The sequence below is a fragment of the Sus scrofa genome, chromosome 10 (assembly GCF_000003025.6).
Source record: "Sus scrofa isolate TJ Tabasco breed Duroc chromosome 10, Sscrofa11.1, whole genome shotgun sequence".
Lineage (NCBI taxonomy): Eukaryota > Metazoa > Chordata > Mammalia > Artiodactyla > Suidae > Sus > Sus scrofa.
Genome location: NC_010452.4, coordinates 57,836,292 through 57,860,679, shown reverse-complemented (window position 1 = coordinate 57,860,679; position 24,388 = coordinate 57,836,292). Strand labels below are relative to the sequence as shown.

Sequence of the window (24,388 nt, the reverse complement as noted above, 5' to 3'; positions counted from 1 at the left end):
GAACACTATCTGTAACTTTGTGGATTTTTGCAATATTCCTTCCAAGGCAGATTTCAAGCTACCAACAGGTGACACTGACAATAAAGCTGGAAAAAGACATGCACAACTGGCTCTCACAAGCCAGCTCAGCATACTGCTGGTGACCTATACTGAGATTTACCAGAAACTAAAACTGAGAAATTAAAACTGAGAAATTTTTAAAATACTTAGTAACTTATTTAAAAATAACAATAGGAGTTCCCATCGTGGCTCAGTGGTTAACGAATCCGACTAGGAACCATGAGGTTGCGGGTTCGATCCCTGTCCTTGCTCAGTGGGTTAAGGATCCCACGTTGCAGTGAGCTGTGGTGTAGGTCGCAGACGCGGCTTGGATCCTGCGTTGCTATGGCTCTGGTGTAGGCTGGCAGCTACAGATCCGATTAGACCCCTAGCCTGGGAACCTCCGTATGCCGCAGGAGTGGCCCAAGAAATGGCAAAAAGACAAAAAAAATAAAAAAATAAAAATAACAATAATTCCATTTCATACTAACATTAATAACATTTTATGAAGACTAATTATTTTCCAAAACAAAATAATTAGTGACAAGATTGTCAATGTTTTATGTTTTTACAAATTTTTTAATGTCTGGTTTAACTGAAAACAGCTGGATTTTCATACCTATTCATGCACTGAATCTGTAAAAATATGTTATTTTCGTTAGTACGTGAAGAAAATATGCCTTATACATGATTGAAAAAGGAGGAGTATTTCTTTTTTTTTTTTTGGCCGTGCCTGCAGCATGTGAAAGATCCCAGGTCAGAGATCAAACTCTCCCGGGAGTTCCCGTCCCCGTCGTGGCGCAGTGGTTAATGAATCCAACTAGGAACCATGCGGTTGTGGGTTTGATCCCTGGCCTCGCTCAGTGGGTTAAGGATCTGGCGTTGCCATAAGCTGTGGTGTAGGTTGCAGACGCGGCTTGGATCCTGCGTTGCTGTGGCTGTGGTGTAGGCTGGTGGCCTACACCTATTAGACCCCTAGCCTGGGAACCTCCACATGCCATCGGAAGCAGCCCTAGAAAAGGCAAAAGGACGAAAAAAAAAAGACAGATGGAACTCTCTTCCCACAGCTGTCATCAGAGCCAACTGGTGTCCAGCAGTGACAATGCTGGATCCTTAACCTGCTGAACCACGAGGGAACTCCAAGGAGGAGTATTTCAGTAGTTTTTTCAGAAAAATGTAGATAACCTTCTTCGATACTACACCGAAACTCAGCAAGTGATTGTTTCCTTAAAGATTAGTTGTCCTATGGAATCTGAAAACTTAGCAGTTCATGTTAAAATTCAAGGATCTTTTTTTTTAATTTTTAAAATTATAGTTATTTACTATATTCTGTCAATTTCTGTCATATAGCAAAGCAACCAAGTTATACATATACATATATATATATATATACACACACACACCATTCTTTTTCTCATCTTATCTTTCATTGTGTTCTATCATAAGCGATTGAATATAGTTCCCTGTGCTATACAGCAGAACCTCACTGCCTACTCCAAATGCAATAGCTTGCATCTACTAATGCCAAATTCCCAGTCCATCCCACTCCATCCCCTCCCCCCGGCAACCATAAGTCTGTTTTCCATGTCCATGAGTCTGTTTCTTAAACTATGCAACCGATAAGGGCCTAATCTCCAAAATATGCAAACAACTTACACAACAACATAAAAACCCAACAATCCAATTGAAAAATGGACAGAAGACCCAAATAGACATCTCTCCAAAGAAGACATACAGATGGCCAACAGGCACATGAAAAAAATGCTCAACATCATTAATTATTAGAGAAATGACAATCAAAACTACAATGAGGTACCACCTCACACTGGTCAGAATGGCTATCATTAATAAGCCTACAAATAACAAACGCTGGAGAGTGGGTGGAGAAAAGGGAACCCTCATTCGCATTGGTGGGATGTCAAACGGTACAACCACTATAGAAAACAGTATGCAGGTGCCTCAGAAAACTAAATATAGAACTACCATATGATCCAGCAATCCCACTCCTGGGCATATATCTGGACAAAACTTTCATTTAAAAAGATACATGCAGGAGTTCCCATTGTGGCTCAGTGGTAATGAATCTGACTAATATCCATGAGTATGTGGGTTTGATCCCTGACCTCGCTCAGTAAGTTAAGGATCTGCATTGCAGACATGGCTTGGATCCAACATTGCTGTGGCTGTGGTGTAGGCTGGCAGCTATAGCTCCAATTAGACACCTAGCCTGGGAACCTAGTATCCATTGACAATTGAATGGATTAAGGAGATGTGGTACATATATATAATGGAATACTACTCAGCCACGAAAAGGGCAAAAGAATGCCATTTGCAGCAACATGGAAGGAACCAGAATTCCCATACTAAGTGAAGTAAGTCAGGAAGAGAAAGACAAATACCATATGGTATCGCTTATATGTGGAATCTAATATATGGCACAAATGAACTAATGATCTTTCTTATATTTTGGATGTCTCTTCAGCCAGGCATGATTTTGTAACATTACGTGGTAGTTATTTGGAAAATACTGGTTCACTGAGTTAAGATCTTCCAAATGCTGACACATTTCATGATACGCTATCAGAAAATTACATTCATTAAAACCAACTTCAATTTCATTAGAAAACTATTAATACTGGGGAAGCTATCAAGCTCAAAATGACAAATGCAGGTTTTCCAAAATTCAAAACTCCTGCTTAAAAGCAAAGCTTGAATTTTATCACTGGCAATAAACACTATTAAATTGTTGTCCTTGATATGACAACCTTACTTCATTTGCTTTTGAGAAAATGTTTTTCAAATACCCAAGTTTAAGCAGTCATAGTTTGGCTATTTGCCATTGTTTTGAGAAAAATGCTGTCCTGGCCTGGGGCGGGGGAGCAGATACACAGCTAGTCCATCTTGCCACTCAGACAATAACTCAAGTGTTTCTTCTCAAGAACACCACTGGTCTTCAGCAGGCAGCAGAAATCCTCTCAGCGAATACCCCAAATTCACAGAACAGAATATTAAAACAATATGTACTCGAGGGTTGAGATTTAATACAATTGGTAATGTTTACTGCTTCATCGGGGATATTCTCAAAGGAAACTGGCATTTTTTTGAACTGTAAGTGAGTGCAGTGAATAATATAATGACAACTAACAGTTTGGTGACATTGACTTGATTATGCTAAGGCGCCAACCGTTTTACCCCACTATTGCATTTGCACCATCAGGGCAAATGCCAATACAAAAAAAAAAAAAGAAAAGAAATCTTAGCATTATTGTGTAAATAGTTTTGTCATCCCAAACTTCCAGGCATGATTGTGTAATGTGACATGGAGGTCATTTGCAAAATACCAGGTCATTGGTATCTCCCCCAGGGGTCCACCTACCACACTTTGAAAACTGCTGCTCATCTTCATGCAGCCCCTAGGCCATGCTCACAGCTCAAAAAGCAGAGTGCTGATGCAGGCTGTGATGTCAGCTCTGCCACTGCAGCACAGCCAAAACCATCAGAGACAGCAACCCGACAGGGCACTCATATGTCAGAGACTGAGCAGAACAGAACGTCAATTACACCCAAGAGGACTACAGGTATTCCTACAGACTGGACCTGATTACACCCAAGAGGACTACAGGTATTCCTACAGACTGGACCTGTGGCTTGAGACTGTAGATGATGCAACATTCACTTTCTATGGGGAAATGACCCAGTTTCACAGAACCCAGATCTTCTGAAGAACAACTCAAGAAAGATTCATGGGGTTTTGATAAGTATAAATCATGCTTTAAGTTGCTTTAATTATCTTCCACATATAATTTTCAGGATTTTAAATTATTAAACAATACTCTAAGAATGGCTTGGCATCAAGAAAACCTGCTGTAGGGAGTTCCCTTCTGGCACAGCAGAAATGGATCTGGCTAGAATCCATGGGGATGTGGGTTCAATCCCTGGCCTTGCTCCATGGATTAAGAATCCAGTGTTGCCGTGAGCTGTGGTGTAGGTCGCAGACATGGCTCAGATGTGGCGTTGCTGGGGCTGTTGTGTAGGCCAGCGGCTATAGCTCTAATTCAACCCTTAGCCTGGGAACTTCCATGTGCGGTGGGTTTAGCCCTAAAAAGCAAAAAAAAAAAAAAAAAAAAAAAAAAAAAAAAAAAAGAAAAGAAAGGGAGCTGAACCCACTAATACAAAACTATATTCCTAGAATAGTGGAGGTGATTTCTATGAATCTGTAACTATAGTGAAAACTCTTATGTCCAACTCTAGGCAGTGCAAAAGCTCATGAGACAACTCTTTGTTTTTTTTTTGTTTTGTTTTTGATTTTTAGGGCTGCACGATGGGAACTTCATGAGACAACTCTTTAGTTGAACTGTTAAAACAGAGGCTGAGAAGCAGCACAAGAGTCATACCCTGGAGTTACAATTCAAATGTATCTTTAAAAATCAACAACACTGAATTAAATCTAGAGAACCTGTCAGGTATTCTCACGTTTTACCAAAATTGGTAAGCAACTAGCATTAAGCTTATCAACTACTGGTAGAGTTAACAGGATAAACTTCATCATTATTCATAGAAAAAAAAATTCACATGGCTCCCTACCTTTCACATCTTAGCATTATTGTTATTCTACGGATCACATGAGCCACAAGCAACTAGAAGGCGCCCTTGAAGTAGGATATGGGGATATGGTGCACAGATGCCCCAGAAGGAACTCAGGCAGTGATTCATGCATGGTGGCCCCAAAGCCAAAAATGGGTAAATAAAGAAGCACCTTTTTGTTTTTGTGTTAGGGTGGCAGATTCAGTTTTAGGCAGGCTAGAGTGAAAGCAACAAGAGGCAACCAGGTGGAAATATTTAGCCGACAAGAATTATGGGACTGATGCTTGGGTTAGAGCTCAGACAGGATGCTGTGAGATATAGTGACAAAGAGCAGCCTATAAAGGTAGTATATTTACTTTATTCACAACGTGCAAATAGAATCCTAAAGAAGCTCTGGAAAGAGAAGGGAATTAAGTCTCTCCTAAAGGACAGTACTGCTAGAGATACAAACTTTAGTTCACTTGAAACAGCAATTGTTCTTATAAACATAGAACAATCAGTACAAGGCTTTTCAGTTAAGTAAATTTCACAGAAACAAGTTGTACTTCTGAGTTAATGCATTCTTCTATTCACACAACAAACATTTATTGGAAGCCTCCCGTGTGGAACAGTCTAGAGAGCAAGAACAGAGCAATGAACAGGAAAAGGCTGCTCTCCTAGATCAGAAGGAGACAGAAAACAGATGAAGAGACAAAAAGATAATTCGAAGTGGTGCTAAATTCTTGGAAGAAAAATAAAGCAGGGTAACTAATGAGCCGAGGGGAGGGCGGAAGGAAGCTACTTAAGGTGTACCTACTATGGAAAGCTTCTCAGGAGGGAACTTCTGCACAAAAAGCCGGAGGGAGAGAGAGCCATGGGAAAATCTATACGTATCACATTCCAACAATCGAGCAGGCAACTGCTCAAAAAACAAACATAAAAAATGGATGTACTTCATATTTCATCCTTTTTTTTTTTTTTTTTTTGGTCTTTTTGCCTTTTCTAGGGCCACTCCCACGGCATTTGGAGGTTCCTAGGCTAGGGGTTGAATCGGAGCTATAGCCACCAGCCTACACCACAGCCACAGCAACGCCGGATCCCTAACCCACTGAGCAAGGCCAAGGATTGAACCTGCAACCTCATGGTTCCTAGTCAGATTCGTTAACCACCGCGCCACAATGGAAACTCCGATACGTCATCATTTTTATACCTCTTTTATGAGGCTCTACAAGTGAGAAAAGTGAACTCAGAGTAGACACGGTTTACCTTTTTTTCCAGATCCTCTGAAGAATAATCCTCTTCTACAGGATGCCTGAAACATAGACTATGCTGATGCCACCACATCCACTGAAAACCCCACTACAGACAGTAGTTAATCTGAAGAAATAAATTAAGATGATGCAATCGACAGTCTTACTTGGCTTTGCAGTTTAAAAACTCCTAATAAGGACACTTATAACTGGGAAAACCTCACAATGTTGTAACACAGCACTTGATTAGCACCTAGTGGACTAGCTCCAATCCGTAGCTAGGTTCCCTTATGATGGGGCTTATGATGTCATAGTGCAGCTTCAAATGTCACAGAGCTCCTGAGCCTGCATTTAAGACAGTTAATAAAGGATGAAAAAATGTGCATTCACAGTATAGCAGATGTCACTATCAACCCTGCTGCTGCCTGAGAAGTCAGATCTATATATTACCTATCTTAATTCTAAGGACTACAATGGAAACCCACTAACACTCTATGGGAGAAGTTGGAAAACTATCTTGATTTCTGTGTATCAAGACAGGATTCTCAAGAGTCTGTTTCTTCTATGAGGAAAAAAGTGTTTAAGGAATATTTCAAATATTTTAAGGCTGAAAACAGAAAATATTATCAATGTGAACACTTTAATAAAGACGCAAAATAGTTTGGTTTTTTTTTTTTTTTTGCCTTTTAGGGCCACACCCTCAGCATATGGAGGTTCCCAGGCTAGGGGTTGAATTGGAGCTACAGCTGCCAGCCTATGCCACAGCCACGGAAGATTCGAGCCACCTCTGCAACCTACACCACAGCTCACAACAATGCCAGATCCTTAACCCACTGAGTGAGGCCAGGGATGGAACCCACGACTTCATGGTTCCTAGTTGGATTCACTTCCACTGCACCACAATGGGAACTCCAATAGTTCATTTTTAAAAACTTGTATTTAATTGTGCTAAATGAAGAAAAAAAAAAAACAATGAAAAATGTAGAATTGGTATCATTTTAGTGTCTTTAGTGTTTTACTTTCCTATTGAATTTTTTTTTTAGTGTGGCTAACAAATTGCAAAAATCAATGGAGTTAAATATAAGAAAAAATGATAGCGTTAGCTACGTAAGACTGATATTTTGATATCTATTATGTTAAAATTCTTAAAAGAACTACAATGGGGTCCTCAAATCCTTTCTGTGTGTAGGGCATAAATAAGTACTATCTGAAATCTATAATCTGAATTTTAAAAGTGAGAAGTGGATGTCTGTTTTTGGTATTGTAATTATAAATAGCCGAATATTATGTCTCTTTTAAAAAATTCTCTTGACGGAGTTCCCATTATGGCTCAATGGTAACGAACTTGACCAGTATCCATAAGAACATGAGTCTGATCCCCGACCTCACTCAGTGGGTTAAGGATCCAGCGTTGCCTTGAGCTGAGATGTACGTTGCAGATTTGGCTCGGATATGGCATTGCTGTGGCTGTGGCATAGGCTGTCAGCTACAGTTCCAATTCAGCCTCTAGCCTGGAAACTTCCATATGCCGCAGGTGCATATGATAAAAAAGACAAAAAAATTTTCTCTTGAAAGTAAAGCAAATATCAGAATCAAATCATTCTGAATTACATAGCTTATGTTGATAATACTTCTAATAAGCAGTGGTGATCACTTAGATGTTCAGTGAGAACAGTTTAAAATTAGGGGTTCTTTACGCTTTGAAAATGATGTTCTAGGGAATTTCTTCCCCTGGCTCATCCTTACAGTACTTGAATTTCCCATTTACAGTACATGGAGCATCATTTTATATTCTAACCAATATACGTTTTATTTATGTTTAAAAGGACTATGAATATGAGCATGATCTTTATAGAAGTCAAAATTCTTTTAGCTCTACAGGGATTGAACCCACATTCTTATGGATACTAATCAGGTCCTTAACCGGATGAGCCACAATGGGAACACCTAGCTCTAGACTTATAAACTCAATCTTATATTTTGGTTTCAGTAAGACTGAAACTAAAACTGATCATAATTTACTAGCCAAATGCATTTCAAAGGAATAAACGCACATAGTAAAGTAAGCTGTAGTGAAATCCTAAGACAAATATGGCATTTACCCGGCAGATATCTTATAAGGGCAAGCAGTGGGAATTAAAATTAATTCTCTCAATTTCTTTCTTCTTTATTTTTATTTTTTGCTTTTTAGGGCTGAACCTGTGGCATATGGCTGTTCTCAGGCTAGCGGTCTAATCAGAGCTATAGCTGCTGGCCTATGTCAGAGCCACAGCAACGCAGGATCCCAGCTCACATCAACGCCAGATCCTTAACCCACTTTGAACTCACAACCTCATGACTCCTAGTCAGATTTGTTTCCGATGCGCCATGAAGGGAACTCCTCCTTCTCACAATTTCTAATAAGGAATAGGAAATGTACATACATGCCAAAGCCAGAAGCCACAGAATGAATGCCTAAAACCACTTATTATTCAAACTACATATTAATATTTATTTCTGACCAAAATAAACTCACAGGAATGCCTATGAAGGAAACTGCAATTTGTTTACATTACTCTTATTTCTTCTACCAATCACTTGGTATAAGTCCTAACAAGTACTGACTTAGCAAGAACAACCTTAAAAATAGTAATAAGCAAAATGTGGTATACACACACAAAGGAGGAAGGAATTCCTTCTCATACAATACGGATGAACCTTTGGGACATTATACTAAGTGAAATAAGCCAGTCACAAAAAGACAAATAGTGATGATTCCACCTATATGAAGTATCTAAAAGTAGTCAAATTCACAGAAACTGAAAGTAGAATGGTGGTTACCAGGAACTGAGGAGACGAGTAAAAAGAGAGCTGCTATTTAATGGGTATAGATGAAAAAGTTCTAGAGATCTGCTTCACATCAATGTGAATATGCCTAACTTGACTGAACTGTACATTTAAAACTTGTTGTCTACTGCAGATTTTTTGTATTTTTTTACCACATGCAAAAAACAGCCTCACATTTGGTGGATATGATAACCAACTGGCTTCTTGCCAGGAATACACTGAACAAATTGATTTCACCAAAGGCAATGGGAGTGATCTCCCCATCACTTCATAAGACATAATTCTAAAGTTCTGGGTGCTCTGGTACTCCTGGCCCCAGAATTACTGCTCAATACACAGGCTGGTTCGTGGTGCCAGGGATTATGTGGACCAATTACTAACACATCAAAATGGATAAAATTTAAATTCCCTATGCTTTTCACATATCCAAGGTCAAAAGCTGAGTTGGGATCTAATCATGAAACTACCTCATCTACCACTAAATAATGAAGTAACAGTATAGAGTATATAGGTACGCAGACAATAGTACTGTGTGTATAGATACAGTGTTATCATACACTAACTATATGCGGCATATATTTATGATTACTCTTTGCTAACTATGCATTTTTCCAGGTAATGCCCTCTGAAATGTCCCGGTTCAACACTGAGCACCCATGTTATTATAAGTCATAGACAAGCTAAAGCCAGACCGCCTGGGTTCTGATCCAGGCTCTTCCTTTTACCAGCTTTGTGACCTAGGACAAGTTATTCAGCCTCTGTATCTTATTTTCCTCAACTGCGAAAGAGTAAAAATAGTACATTTCTACAAAATTGTGAAAACTGAGCAATATGTATAAAGCACGAAGGTGCTTGGCACATACTGAACATTCAATAAATGCTCACCTTTGTTATTTTTATTATTGTTACATCTCATTTAAATAATTTGGTTAAGAATGTAGAACTTAACTTACATGTATTAATCCTTGGATTTGGGAAGATAAAAATATTTTTTAAAGTCTTCCTCAAAATTGAGATGGCAAAAGAAGAAGCAAGGATTTGCATAAAAGTAGAAGTCAAAATCTGAATCAGTGACAAAACATGACCAGAGCAAACTATATCCTTATTTTTTTTCAGGGTTTTTATTTTTTTTTTTGGACTAATCCAAAAGGTCAGAGTTTATAAAAAGAAAAGTCTAAGAACTTAGCTCCTAAAAAAAAAAAATTATAATGAAACTTGGTCTTACCATGAATCGAAAATCTAATAATAAATTTTACTTTGGATTTTCGAGCCAAAATGGCATGAAGGAAGTCTTACAATGTTTTAAAATCTCTAAGAGATATCCAAACAAAAATAAACATACCATTTTAAACACTGCTTATAAAACAACTACATCTTAGCTTTTCTTCTCGATACCCTCTAAAGGCCTAAACAATAGCCCCTCCTTTGTATTCTCTCCCCCAAGTCTACTCTTTTTTTTTTTTTGCTTTTTAGGGCCACACTCGCAGCATATGGAGGTTCCCAGGCTCGGGGTCTAATTGGAGCTACAGTTGCTGGCCTATGCCACAGCCACAGCAACAAGGGATCTGAGCCGTGTCTGCGACCTACACCACAGCTCACAGCAACGACGGATCCTTAATCCACTGAGCAAGGCCAGGGATCAAACCCTCAACTTCATGGTTCCTCGTGGGATTCATTTTCCAGTGGGTTAAGGATCCAGTGTTGCTGTGAGCTGCGGTATAGGTTGCTGAGATCAGGCGTGGCTATGGCTGTGGCACAGGTCATCAGCTACAGATCAAATTAGACCCCTAGCCTGGGAACTCCCACATGGCGCGGGTAAGGCCCTAAGAAGACAGAAAATAAGAAGAATTGTGTCCCAGTTCTGCATGTTATGATTCACCGAGGATTTATATCCACATATCCATAGAAGATAACTCTTAGTTAACCAAAAGAATCAATGTATCATCATACAGATTTCTTCTTAATCTCTTAACATTCCTAGTAAAGATGAAAATCATAATTTATTTTTTGATCAAATATTTAAAATACATAGAAAAGAGAATAACACACCAAATCCATGAACTTGCCATCCAAATTTAATGACTATCAACATTTCACACATTTGAGATTTTTAAAGAAGTAAACACTATAAATGTATTTAAAATTTTTATTTTATTTTATTTTATTTTGCTTTTTAGGGCTGCACCCGTGGCATATGGAGGTTCCCAGGCTAGGGGTCTAAATGGAGCTACAGCTGCCAGCCTATGCCACAGCCACAGCAATGCCGGATTCTTAACCCACCGAACAAGGCCAGGGATCGAACCCAGAGCCTCATGGTTCCTAGTCAGATTCGTTAACCACTGCGCCACAATGGCAACTCCAGGGACCCCTAAACATTATAAATGTAAACCACAGCCATTTTCTTGATCTATGATTCAAGCTTCTCACAAATCTCGATCTCCTTTTATTTTACTTAACACTCCCACTTTCCCAGGCACCGGTTTTCACTCCTTTGTCTCACAGACCCAACTTCTCTATTATTTCACAGAAAAACTTCTTGAAGAATCTATATTTCAAAATTCTACTTCCTCTCCCTCTTGTTTATTCTTGTTTATTCTCTAAGCATGGCTTCTGTTAGCTAGTTTCCTATTTAATTCCAAAACCTCATAAATGCAAGATTATTTCTCACACTTCATATTACTTGTTCTCTTTAGCAACTACTGACCAAGGCTCAAAGAGCTGAGTGTTACCCAGGCTGAAGGTCCTTAGAATTGCAAACTATCATCGTTAGACAATGAAGATAAACTGTCTTGACTATGCGGCCCAAAAGGCTGGAGAAAAAGGCTGTGTGGAGAGGGTGAGCCAGTCCCTAAAAAGAGAGAAGTGGGGGCAGAAGGAAGATTTGCTTTCTACTCCCATTTCAGCAAAAGGGCAGAACTACAGACCAGGAATCACAGTTATAAAAAATCTAGGAGACTTCAAATTCACCAAATAATATATGTGCATTTGTATTCTGTTTTCACAAACAAAAAGCCTAAAGGATAAATACCAAAATGCTAACAATTAAATTTCTAGATGTTAAGACTATAGGTAGCTTTAATTTTCTTCTTTATAATAAATAACATTTTGTCTATTTTCTACAATGAACATGCATTTTTTTTAATAAGAAAAAAAGCTGCTTAAAAAAAAAAAAATAGCATGGAGTTCCCATCATGGCTCACTGGTTAACAAACCCAACTAGTAACCATGAGGTTTCAGGTTCGATCCCTGGCCTCGCTCAATTAAGGATTCCAGCATTGCCGTGAGCTGTGGTGTAGGTCGCAGACGAGGCTCAGATCCCCTATTGCTGTGGCTCTGGCGTAGGCCGGCAGCTACAGCTCCGATTAGACCCCTTGCCTGGGAACCTCCATATGCCGTGAGTGTGGCCCTCAAAAAGACAAAAAAAAAAAAAAAAAAAAAAAAGCAAAGGTCTGTATGCCTTTTTTCCAGAGTAACAAAGAAGGGTGTTGCCAGAGTGATGCAGCTCCACTGAGCCCTTGTGAGGAGAAAACCCACAGGGAGCAGGTGGGTGCTGGGAGCTTGTGGGAGGAAAGAAATGCAGGCTGGGTACACGAGCTGTCTTGGCAAAGAAGAGGCCTCCTAGGAACCAGTCTGGCCAGAGACAACCCAGGAGGCACCCGGCATCGCCCTGGCCTTCCAGGCAGCCATCCGGTCCTTTCTATTCTCCCTTTGAGATACTGGTAAAGTCTCTCTACGGCTAGCATCCCATACCACCACACCACCCGGACTCCCCGCTACTAGCCCGCTGACTTCCAACCGAACCCCCAAGAGCCGCTGGTGTCCTAAACACAGAAGACACTGGATAATGTCTCAAGAACATTTAGAACACAGGAGAGTCCACTCTCTCAAATGTGTACCATCCTCTGCTTACCCGGATCAGCTCAACTTCCCAGCCCAGCCACACAGCTCCACTTGGCCTCAACATCTCTAGTCCTGACCCCCTATGCTGCCTTTGTGCCTCTACATACCCTTCCCTGGCCTGGGACAGGGTCCCCACTCCTTACCCACCGGCGACCTCCTACTCACCCTCTGAGTCCAGCTCGAAGGTAAAATCCTTTACAAAGCACTCCTGGTCAACCAGCTGTCCCCCTCTGCATGCCTCAGTCATCTCGACGTAACATCGTGCAGCACTTCTCAGACAGCAACAAGTCACACTCAAACACCTCTACCTCCCTAAACTGTGAGACATACAGCGCCAGGAAATACTTCTAGAATAGTGCATCTAGAATAGTGCCTAGATACAGGGGGCCTCAGTAGGTATTTGATGAACTAAATAAGTGAGCTCGTTGTTAGTACCTATTTTTGGAAATAGCTCAGAAATAAAGTGGAGGAGCTAAAAAACAACACCAGCTCGTATGGTGCCCTCCCAACGAAATCAATTCAAAGTTTAAGACCTACCTAAAAAGAAAGTAACGATTAAACCAAATACATACTGCGCAAATTGGCAAGATTTCTGCCATATTTATAGCTAAGAATAAAAAATTACATCAGCTTGGAAATACCAACCTTCTAAAATAATAATTTGAGGATTACATACTATGGGAGGGGGTTGTTTTTCCTTTACGTAGCGTCTGTTACAATGCAAAAGTAAATCAAACACGTATCTTCTCTTTAAAGTCAAATCAGTAAGAATGGCTGAAAACCAGGGAACAGGGTAAACTTAAGATCAACTGCAAGAAAACAGAATCTGCACATAATTCTCATTTCCATATGGGGGGTAACTTTCAGTGGTGCCTGCCTGTGGCCTATAGTGAGTTTACCTGAGCTAAAGTGGGGACTGAATTTTGACCAGTCTGCATCTGCATATGAGCAGATTCGCTCTCTGCCACAGAATCTGGTATACTTCCATCCTGCTGAGAGTCAATTGTTTCCATGGTCATTTGTCTGAAAAGACAATAAAAAGGAAGAAGTATTAAGGCCCTATCTGAAATATTTCTGTTTACACCTGGATTTTTTTTTTTTTTTTTTTTGTCTTTTTAGGGCCTCACCTGCAGCATATGGAGGTTCCCAGGCTAGGAGCAGAATTGGAGCTACAGCTGCCAGCCTACACCATAGCCACAACAACACGGGATCCAAGCCATGTCTGCAAACTACACCATAGTTCGTAGCAACACCGGATTCTTAAACCACTGAGCAAAGCCAGAGATCAAATCCGCATCCTCATAGATACTAGTTGGGTTTGTTGACCACTGAGCCATGACAGGAACTCCTCACTTGGCTTTCAGATATTCATTTCTATCATCCAGTTTTTTCAAGAAATAGATTCAAAGGCAGAGTTCTAACTCTCCAAACTTGAAGGCATCATCCCTGCTTGCTGGATATGAACACTACCAAAGGAGTACTGCAAAATGTTCCATGGGAATTAGTTTATTATAAAGTGAGGTTTTATATCTTACACGAACTTTAAACATTACATGACTCTCATGGCCTAATAAACTAGCTTTATAATACGACACAGCATGAAACAGTTTCCACATTGTCTAAGTTAAATGTGTTATAAGGATGTGTCTGGCTCAGCATTAAGTAGTTTCTGATTTAACAAAAAAAGTTTCTCAAACTGAATCACTCAGAGTTCCCCACTTGTCCTCCCACTATCCCACTACTTAAAAGAGAAGCTAATTCTTCCAGGAAAATCTTTCGAAATAATTTTTTTGGCCTATAATTTCAATTTAAGTTAATGATTTCTACACAAATTCTCTCTAGATAGAAGGTAGGAGTTCCCATGTATCTCAGCAGGTCAAGAACCCGACGGTGTCTCTGTTAGGATGTGGGTTCGATCCCTGGCCTCATTCAGTGGGTTAAGAATCCAGTGTTGCCATAAGCCTTGCAATAGGTTGCATGTGCAGCCTGGATCCAGTGTTACCATGGCTGTGGCAGAGGCTGCAGCTGAGGTTCCATTTCGACCCCTAGCCCGAGAACTTCCAGGTACTGTAGGTGTGACCATAAAAAGAAAAAAAAAAAAAAAAAAAAAAAAGGTAATCCATATTATAATAAATGTTACCCTACTACTAAAAAATGCAAAATGCAAACAAAATAAACACACACAATCAAATTTTAAAAACTTGTAGGAACTACTCTCTACTGCACATCCTTTTTTTTCCCTTCGTTTTTGCCCACCCAGCAGCATATGGGATTCTCAAGCTAGGGATCAGATCCAAGCCACAGTTGAGATCTATGCCCCAACTGTGGCAATGCCAAATCCTTAACCCACTATGCCAGGCTGGGGATCGAACCTGTGTCCCAACACTCCAGACACATTGCTGATCCACTGCACCACAGCAGGAACTCCTACATATCTTTTCAACTGTCAATAATATAACTTTTTTTTCACCTTAGTCGTCTAAATATATATCCAAAAAGTATGCAGGCAATTTAGAACTTTGAATTAAAATGTCCAGATTTTTTTTCCCCAGATTTAATTAGTAACCAGATCCTACAGATCCTTCATCTATTTACTACCTTATTTTGAATTAGAAAGATTACCTGAATCCAAATCTTCTATTCTCAAAGCTGTCTGCTAATCTCCACCAAGAACTACTTTTGACTAATCATACATTTAACATTATAACTAACCATGACAATTTAAAGGAATTATAAAAACCTACAGTCTACTAAGAAAAAAATTTCTTTCTGGAGTTCCCTCATGACTCAGTGGGTTAAGGATTCACTGCTGTGGCGTGGGTTTGATTCCTGTCTCAGAACTTTTACACGCCACAGGAACAGCCAAAAAACAGAAAATGTCTTTCCTTCAATATTCCCTAATTATCTTATTTCTTATTTCTCTGCATGGACTCTCCAAATTCTAGGTAAGCAGAGGTCAATCCCCTGCAAAAACTGCCAATTCTGGGGGCGTCTACTTTTGCTTGTGAGCAGTTGCCAAAGCGAATACCAAGAACATTTAGTTCAGGATGAGGAAAGGTATTATCTGGGGAAAGAGGGAAAGGGAGGGAACACTTAGTCAAGTTTGAAATATCTGGGACTAAAAGGGTTTCTGGAGTTCCCACTGTGGCACAACGGGATCAGCAGCATCTTGGGAGCCCTGGGACACAGGTTCAATCCCCAGGCTGGCACAGCGGGTTGGGGATCCAGCATTGCCACAACTGTGGTTTGGGCTACAGTTGCAGCTCAGATCTGATCCCTGGCCTGGGAACTCCATATGCTGTAGAGCAGTCAAAAAAGGGGGGAGGGGTGTTCCTTTGCTGCCAAACTTTCTCAGAAGCTTGAATGTTCTAGAACGACTTGAGAAGGGTGGAGGGTACAGATCCGATAGGCAGCACTTCCAAAAGTGTCTGACCACCAAAAGCCCTTGTTCCACAAAGCAAGCCCTCCTAACAGTAGTGTTTTGGAAACAACTTGAGCCATGTTGTCTTATGCTATTTCTTAACACCTTTTTTAAAAGCTCTCTTAAGGCTCTGCCAAGAGTTTGAGTCTCAACTCAAACCCTACATGCTGAAGACCTTCCCCATTTCAGGAACATTCCTCTAGCACTATCTACATGATAGGCCCTGATGGTACAAAAATAGGTAAGCCATAATCCTTGCCCTGAAGAATTGGTTTTTCAAAGTATACTTGTTGGACAAACTCTATCAGAATTAACAAACGTATTTGTAAAAAAGAAAAAAAAAAAAAAAAAAGCAGAATGCAGGCTCAACCCCAATCTACCAATTCAAATTTTCTGGGGGAGCTTTTTTTTTAGGGCCACACCTGCGGCATATGGAAGTTTCCAGGCTAGGGGTCAACTCAGAGCTGGAGCTGAGGGCTATGCCGCAGCTACAACACCTGATTCAACCCACAACGAGGCCAAGGATTGAACCACATCCTTGTGGATACTAGTCGGGTTCTTAACCTGCTGAGCTACAATGGGAACTCCAAGCTAATTTTTCTATATCCAAGAGATTCTGATAAATATTAAAATTTGAGAAAAACTTCACTTGTTGGTAAATTCTATCAGGTAGACCAGTAATGAACACTTCTTAGACTGTGTGAAGGATGCTACGTATGACATGCTTTGGGAAACCCAGGAAGGCGTGTTGCAGTGGGCCTGAGGTGGGGCCATGTGAGGTGAAAGATGAGAAGGATTTCCCAAAGGAAAGGAGGACGATGAGAGGAAGGAACACACAGAGGATGTTTGGAAAACAGAATAGCTGACATAGCAGAGAATCTGGGGGGCTTGGGGAGCCCTCAGGGGAGCCTACCTAAATCGAGGGGGTAGGAGGCACAAGAGACAGATAGAAGTACAGCCAGAAATGGCTGAATGGAACCAGATTAAGAACTGCTTTTAATACTCCAGAGAGAAGAAAATGTCCACCTCACTCAGACACCTCCTTACTCTAGGTCCTCCGGCATCTATATTGTATAAGGTTTCAACTATTTGATATACATTGAATTCAGTCAAAAACTAGACAACAAGCAAGAGTTACCTATTAACAGGCAAAACAAATGGCCCAAAGTTGATACAATGCAACTTGGAAAACAAAGAGAACTGGGGACTTCCCAGCGTGGGTCAGCGGTTAAGGAATCCGACTAGGAACCATGAGGTTGCAGGTCCCATCCCTGACCTTGCTCAGTGGTTATGGACCCGGCGTTGCTGTGGCTGTGGTGTAGGCCCGCGGCTACAGCTCTGATTTGACCCCTAGCCTGGGAACCTCCATATGCCTTGGGAGCAGCCCAAGAAATGGCAAAAAGACAAAAAAAAAAAAAAGGAAAAAAAGGAAAAAACAAAGAGAACCTCTCTTGCTCAGTTCTCTAAACCCCTTCAATTTTAAATGCAATTCTCATTTATCTGGTTTCTAAACATACAACATATAAAAAGTGACTTGGCAATGGAGTGAAGGAGGAAACATATAGAGAATACAATAAACGGATCAAGAATTCCAAGTATGACTGTTGGTGGGAATGTAAACTGGTGCAGCCACTGTGGAAAGCAGTATGGAGGTTTATCAAAAAAACTAAAAACAGAACTACCCTAAGACTCAGCAACCCCAAAAAACCAAAAACCTCTTCAAGCTGTTGTACAGCAGAAATTATCATAACATTGTAAATCAGTAAAACTTTTCAAAAATGAAAAAAGCAAACAAAAAAAAACTCTTCAGGAGCTTCCTAGTGACTGTAGAATGGAATCCAAATTTCTTACAATAATCATAACTACAACTATCATGTTAAATGCTTACCATGTGGTAAATGCCTAATAATTTTAATCCTTAACAACTTTATAAAGGCAATATAGCTTGTTCTTTTAGAGATGAGGAAAAGAAAACATAAAGAGGTTAAGAATCTAATTTAGGAGTTCCTGTTGGGGTGCAGCAGAAACTAATCTGTCTAGGAACCATGAGGTTGCTGGTTCGATCCCTGGCCTTGCTCAGTGGGTTAAGGATCTGGCGTTACTGTGAGCTGTGGTACAGATCACAGATGCAGCTTGGATCTGGTGTTGCTGTGGCTGTGGCGTGGCTGACAGCCGTAGCTCCAATTGGACCCCTAGCCTGGGAACCTCCATATGCCACGAGTGCAGCCCCAAAAAGTGCGCGCGCGCGCACACACACACACACACACACACACACACACACACAAGAATCTGATTTAACCACAAAGGTACTGAGTTGCAAAGCCAGGTTTTGAACTAAGATCTTTTCCCAGAGTCCATATTCTCAATTACCAAATCAAACTGCCATTCAATCTCTTTCACAATGTCACCCATTTATCTTTACAGCCTCATCTCCTGTCACTCCATTCCTTCTGTATTCTAGCCTTCTTAGGAGCCACTTTTTGGTCAAATACACACCTCATTCCCCCAGTTTCAATCTGCTGTACTGCTCTTCCCTTTTCTTGGAATGCCCTTCACCTCTTCTTTGTCCAAGAGACAAACTCCTATTAGTTCTTGAAGGCCTGGCTCAAGGACACCATCTTTCAAAAGCCTATTCTTGCAGCTTTAGACAGAATTAGTTATCAGTTCTGAGCTTCCAAAGCACTGTGTGCAATCCCTCCATTTCAGCTTTTGTCTTCACCACACCTGTCCACAAAGTACTAGCACAGTGCGACAACAGAGATGACATCTTTGATTTCAATGTATTCCCAGTGTCTATTATAAAATCTACCATAACTAAATAAGCCAATTGATCAACTATTCTGGAAGACTATTCAACTGGTAGATGTTACTAAAATGATAAAAAATAAGGTTCAGAGAGAGTAAGTGACTTTCTATAGGGCGCTCAACGGATGGCACGATAGAGGGTGAACAAGAGGTCTTGTGACTGTGACTCCAGAGTTTCTTCCACGGCCAGGGTCCTGAGCAGAAGTCCCCTCTAGACGGATCTTATAAACTGGTGTGCTTTTGAGCATACTGCCACTGTTGTCACAATATTCATTCAGATATGCTTTGTCTTTCACACCAGGATGTAGGGACTCTAATTTTATCCTATCTCATTCTCCTAGAGTGCGGAGTATAGGTCATTCAATGAAGGTTTGATACTAAATCAACTTATTGAAAGCTATAAAGTATCTACAGAAGCATAAGATCAGCACTATCGATTTGAGAAATACACTATCATTTTCACACAAGTTTGTTCTGCTGATCTGTAAACCAACTGCTCTCCAGTACAACCTCTAAAACCCACTAAAAACCAACCCCAGGGCAGGTCTCGGGGCAGGAGATTCAACTAACATTTAAGTGTTCTTTATGGGTCAGAACTATATTGAGCATTTTCAAACACCATCTCAGCAGGCAATCCAAGGATCCAGACCTCAGCCAGAAATGAGGTACATTACACTAACTCTGTACATCAGCCTCAGCAAGTCCAGACAATTTATTTCTAAAGTACAGGAGAGGAGTTCCTGCTGTGGTGCAGCAGAAACAAATCCAACTAGTATTCATGAGGACTTGAGTTCAATCCCTGGCCTCACTCAGTGGGTTAAGGATATGGCATTGCCATGAGCTATGGTGTGGGTCGCAGACACAGCTTGGATTCAGTGTTGTGGCTGTGGTGCAGGCTAGCAGCTATAGCTCCCAAATGACCCCTAGCCTGGGGACCTCCCTATGCTGTGGGTGTGGCCCTAAAAAGTGAAAAATTTTAAAAATTAAAAAAAAAAAATGTAAGAGAAAGATCCATTTTAATCCTGCTTTGTTCTCCACATACTTTATAGCAAAAACTGAAGAGGTGTACCACACAATATTTACCCCAAATCTCACTTTCTGTAACAAATTTTAAACATTGTTATACTGGAATAATCTATAAATTATGTAATATTTTAATCTTAAACAATAATCCAAATTAGAGAGAAAAAGCAATTAGGAAATATAAGTTACAGAATATTTAAAAATAAAAACACATATGATAAAATGAAAAACTAAAATTAAAAAGTCCATTAAGCACTAAAAACTAACAGTAAGGAAAATGTTGGCAAGTATTTCTTTTTTTTTTTTTATTTATTTATTTATTTATTTATTTATTTTTGTCTTTTGTTGTTGTTATTTCTTGGGCCGCTCCCGTGGCATATGGAGGTTCCCAGGCTAGGGGTTGAATCGGAGCTGTAGCCACCGGCCTACGCCAAAGCCACAGCAACGCGGGATCCAAGCCGCGTCTGCGACCTACACCACAGCTCACGGCAACGCCGGGTCATTAACCCACTGAGCAAGGGCAGGGACCGAACCTGCAACCTCATGGTTCCTAGTCGGATTCGTTAACCACTGTGCCACGACGGGAACTCCTCGGCAAGTATTTCGTTCCACAAGTCTAAAGAACAAGCGAAGATTTGCTAAAATGGGTGTATTTAAACTCATAAATGACTAATGGCAGCAGCAATATTTTCTTATGAAAGGTAAACATTTCTTCTGAAGTCTTTATTTTATTAAGCAAATCATTTTCTTTGATAGAAAAGTAAAAATTATCTCAATATGTTCAGAATATATTGGAATTCAGTTTAATAAATGTTAATACTATGGTTTTAAAAGAACAAGATCCATCCATTTGCACAATTTTCAAAGACTTCCAGGGTGCGCTACTTTAGGGAGGGGTAGAATTGCATTTGTTTGCTGACTTTGTTATTTTCTAGGTCTTTAGTGTAACAAATATGTCATACTTTGATACCTACCTCCTCAAGTACAACAGTACAGTGTGTTTGTATATAACACACCTTCAAGAAATGAATGCAAAAGAAAACATGTGTAAAAATTATATTTACAACTATAGAACTATTGAGGTAATTAATGGCCTAAGTTATTTAGGCCTACTTACGTATCAAGAACACACAAGATACTTAAGTAGAAGGAAAAATAAGAAGAAAAAGGAAAAACATTTTAAAGAAATGCTATTATACAGATACACAGGGAAGTGTTCTTAAAAGCCAGGAACAAAGAAGAGAAAAGGAATACAGGCCAAAAATATCCCAATGGAAAATGAGACAAAGGCAGTTTCCTAATGATAACTAAAGTGTATAATTAATAACTTCTAAAGTCTTGGTTGGATTCAATTTGCAAAGACAAGTTACACTGCAGGGTAACTATATTCGCCCTTGTAAAATTTGTTCACCTCTTTTAAAAACAGAATCCAGCTGCAAAAGGAAAAATTATTAGAGTTGTTTCTATTATCTATTTTTAAACTGTTTTACAAAAACTGTCATGGAAAATTTAGTTTCTCTTTGACACTAGACCCAACTAGAACCAGGATGTCTCTGAAAGAAACAAAAAGAAACCCTGAAAAATAATATTTGGATTTCTGTAAGACATTGGTGGAGACTTCTCACTTATAACTTTAGGCATAAGTATAGATGAAAGAAGGAAAATGAAAACTGTCCACATCCTTACACATGGTCTCCTTTCTAACTGAAAAGGCCAGCACTTAGAGTGAGCTGAACACGAATGTCCACTCACCTCTATGCTAGAAGACAAACTCCCTAACAAAATGACCGAGCAGTTGGGCACATATTATTATATTTTGCTTATTATTATAGAACACATATGCATAAACATACACATACATATATACTATAGAAAGACATTCACCATCAATTTATCAATCATTTCAAGTTTAAGTTCTCCAAGTAGAACTTCCAAAAGAACAGAAAAACATATATCCACCTACCTTAGATTTGTCTTAATATATTTTTTCCTGCCACATTTGTTCATTATTAAGACATCTGTAATCAATGCTTTGCTCCTTCCCGTTTTCTTCTTTATTTATCCTGTAGTAAAATTATAATGTTGAATTGGAAGACCATAATAGACTTTATTAAAAAAATTAAAATCTCTCAAAACTACATCAGAATGCCCCAATTTCCAGAAAACTAAAAAACAAACAAAAAAAGCCCCACCAGCATAGAAAGCTGAAAACAACTTTGCTTTTTTTTTTTTTTGGTCTTTTTGCTGTTTCTTTGGGCCGCTCCCGCGGCATATGGAGGTTCCCAGGCTAGGGGTTGAATCGGAGCTGTAGCCACTGGCCTACGCCAGAGCCACAGCAACGCAGGATCTGAGCCGCGTCTGCAACCTACACCACAGCTCACGGCAACGCCGGATCCTTAACCCACTGAGCAAGGCCAGGGATCAAACCTGCAACCTCATGGTTCCTAGTCAGATTCGTTAACCACTGCGCCACGATGGGAACTCCACAACTTCACATTTTTTAAAAAATGTATTTCTATTCAATTTACTTATCTTCTTAGGGAAAAAATTAAATCAAGCTATTTATCAAATACACCAGCAGCATGTAGTTTCCAGACTAGGGATCGAACCCCAGCTACAGCAAGTAACCCAAGCCACAGCAGTGACAATGCTGAGTCCTTAACTGCTAGGCCACCAGGGAACTCCTCAGATTATTTTTATTGAAGAGAAAGTAGTGCTCCCTACATCATTTAATACCTACTACAAATTGCTCACAGGTATCAGCTCTATTTTAAAATGACAATAATCAGGGAGTTCCCGTCGTGGCACAGCAGAAAGGAATCCGACTAGGAACCACGAGGTTGCAGGTTCGATCCCTGGCCTTGCTCAGTGGGTTAAGGATCTGGCGTTGCCGTGAGCTGTGGTGTAGGTCACAGACGCGGCTCGGATCTGGCATTGCTGTGGCTCTGGCGTAGGCCAGAGGCTACAGCTCCAATTGGACCCCTAGCCTGGGAAATTTCATATGCTGTAGGTGCGGCCCTAGAAAAAGACAAAAAAAAAGGAACAAAAACTGGGTTTTGTCAAAGATTTTCAACTTCAAACAAGATGGTAACCATTCCTTTAAAATCTCCTCCGAAGCCTTCAATCCATTAAAACGACTGTTTTAGGCCACACCAGCAAATAAACCCCGTTAAAAAAATAACAGCTCTTTAAAATACATATATGACATACTGAATGAAGTAAAATTGACAAAGAAAAAAGAGGAGAGAAAAGGGAGCCTCAATTTATTTTAGACTTGAAAGGACAAACGCATGCATTCCCAAGTACTTTCCAGATGTCTATGCCAGCAGCAATGGTACTTGGCATGGACATGCTGCTGTCCGGGCCCCCTCCTAAGTGGTCTCTCTAAAGTGGTGTCACACCACCCCAGACAATTTGGAAACTGAGTCAGCAGGCAGGTGCATCACTCCTCACTGTGGGCACTAAGACAATGGTTATCGTTACCAACCGCCCAGACCCCACCACAGGGACAATGAGAAAGGGTAGGGCATTTGCATCGGGCCACTTACAGTGTGAACAAAAAGCAAGGATGGTGCCATTCCTTTGGATTAAACTTTATTCTGTGTTATATTATGCTGGCGTTTTATGTAGGGACCTTTTACACGGGGACATCTTATCTTCCATAACAACAGTATAACCATGAGGGCAGGGGCTATTTATTTATTAAACAGTGCTGGGCATCGAGACACAGATAAGATGTCCCTGCTCTCCAAGAGCTTGAATTCTAATGAGATGTTTAAACAAGGAATAGTAAAGTATTGCCTGAATGATGATGGTGAGCCTGGTACCGTATGAGAAAGAGAGAGGAGTAACTCAATTTCTCTTGGAAATACCATTTCCTTTAGTTTAATTTTTGAGAAAGTAATACATCATGATTCAGAACTCAAAAGGAAAAAAGTATTTGGCCAAGTCCACGAACAGCCCATTCCCTCCTCCCAGAGGCTGTCAGCACTGAAGACAGTCCCAGCTTCCAGCCAGCCCCCTCACAAGATATCAAGAGAGAAAATGACTAGTCTCACAACAGAAATAATGACCATCGGGTCAACTTAATCCTGACTCAGGCTCATCAGAGTATTTACTTCACTCCTACCATTCCAAGGGTCATGGCCGAGGTCTGCTGCCAAATCTCAAAGAACGAGTTTTAGGCCTCATCCTCCTTAGCATGCCCACAGCACTCCTACTTCCCGAATTTCAACCTCCTTGAACCCTTCAGAACACCATGCTCACGCTTCCCTTCCACATCATCCAGCCCTTTGCTCCCATCTCCTGGGGCCCTCTCTTTAAGGACTGGTACTCCCAGACTTCCAGTCACAGACCCTCCACTCTCTCCCTAAGCTGCTTCATCCACACTGGATGCATCTCAAATCTCACTTTCAGCCTGGACCTCGCTCTCCTGAGCTCCATCCTGGATATATCTGCCTAATGCTCATAGATTCTCAAGCCCTTGCTCTGCATCTCCCCTCTCGCTGGACTTTTATCCTGGCTGAGGACTGACATAACCATTGGCTCAGCCACGCTATCA

General features: G+C 40.4%; 1 protein-coding gene across 23 annotated transcripts in view; it reads right to left on the bottom strand.

Moving 5' to 3' along the window:
- The window catches only part of CREM (cAMP responsive element modulator), a 66,088-nt gene that overhangs the window by 34,931 nt on the left and 6,769 nt on the right, over positions 1-24,388 (bottom strand). For 14 of the 23 annotated variants that reach the window (XM_013980297.2, XM_021064986.1, XM_013980301.2 and 11 more), the window contains exons 2-3: positions 21,791-21,890; positions 13,478-13,601 (exon numbers count right to left, since the gene is read on the bottom strand). In XM_013980297.2, the coding sequence (XP_013835751.1) occupies positions 13,478-13,601; positions 21,791-21,834 (168 nt within the window). In that variant the 5' untranslated portion in view covers positions 21,835-21,890. Of the gene's footprint in view, positions 1-5,868; positions 6,523-13,477; positions 13,602-21,790; positions 21,891-24,388 lie in introns of those variants that run through there. The other 9 variants (XM_013980302.2, XM_013980303.2, XM_021064987.1 and 6 more) reach the window with 7 other exon arrangements.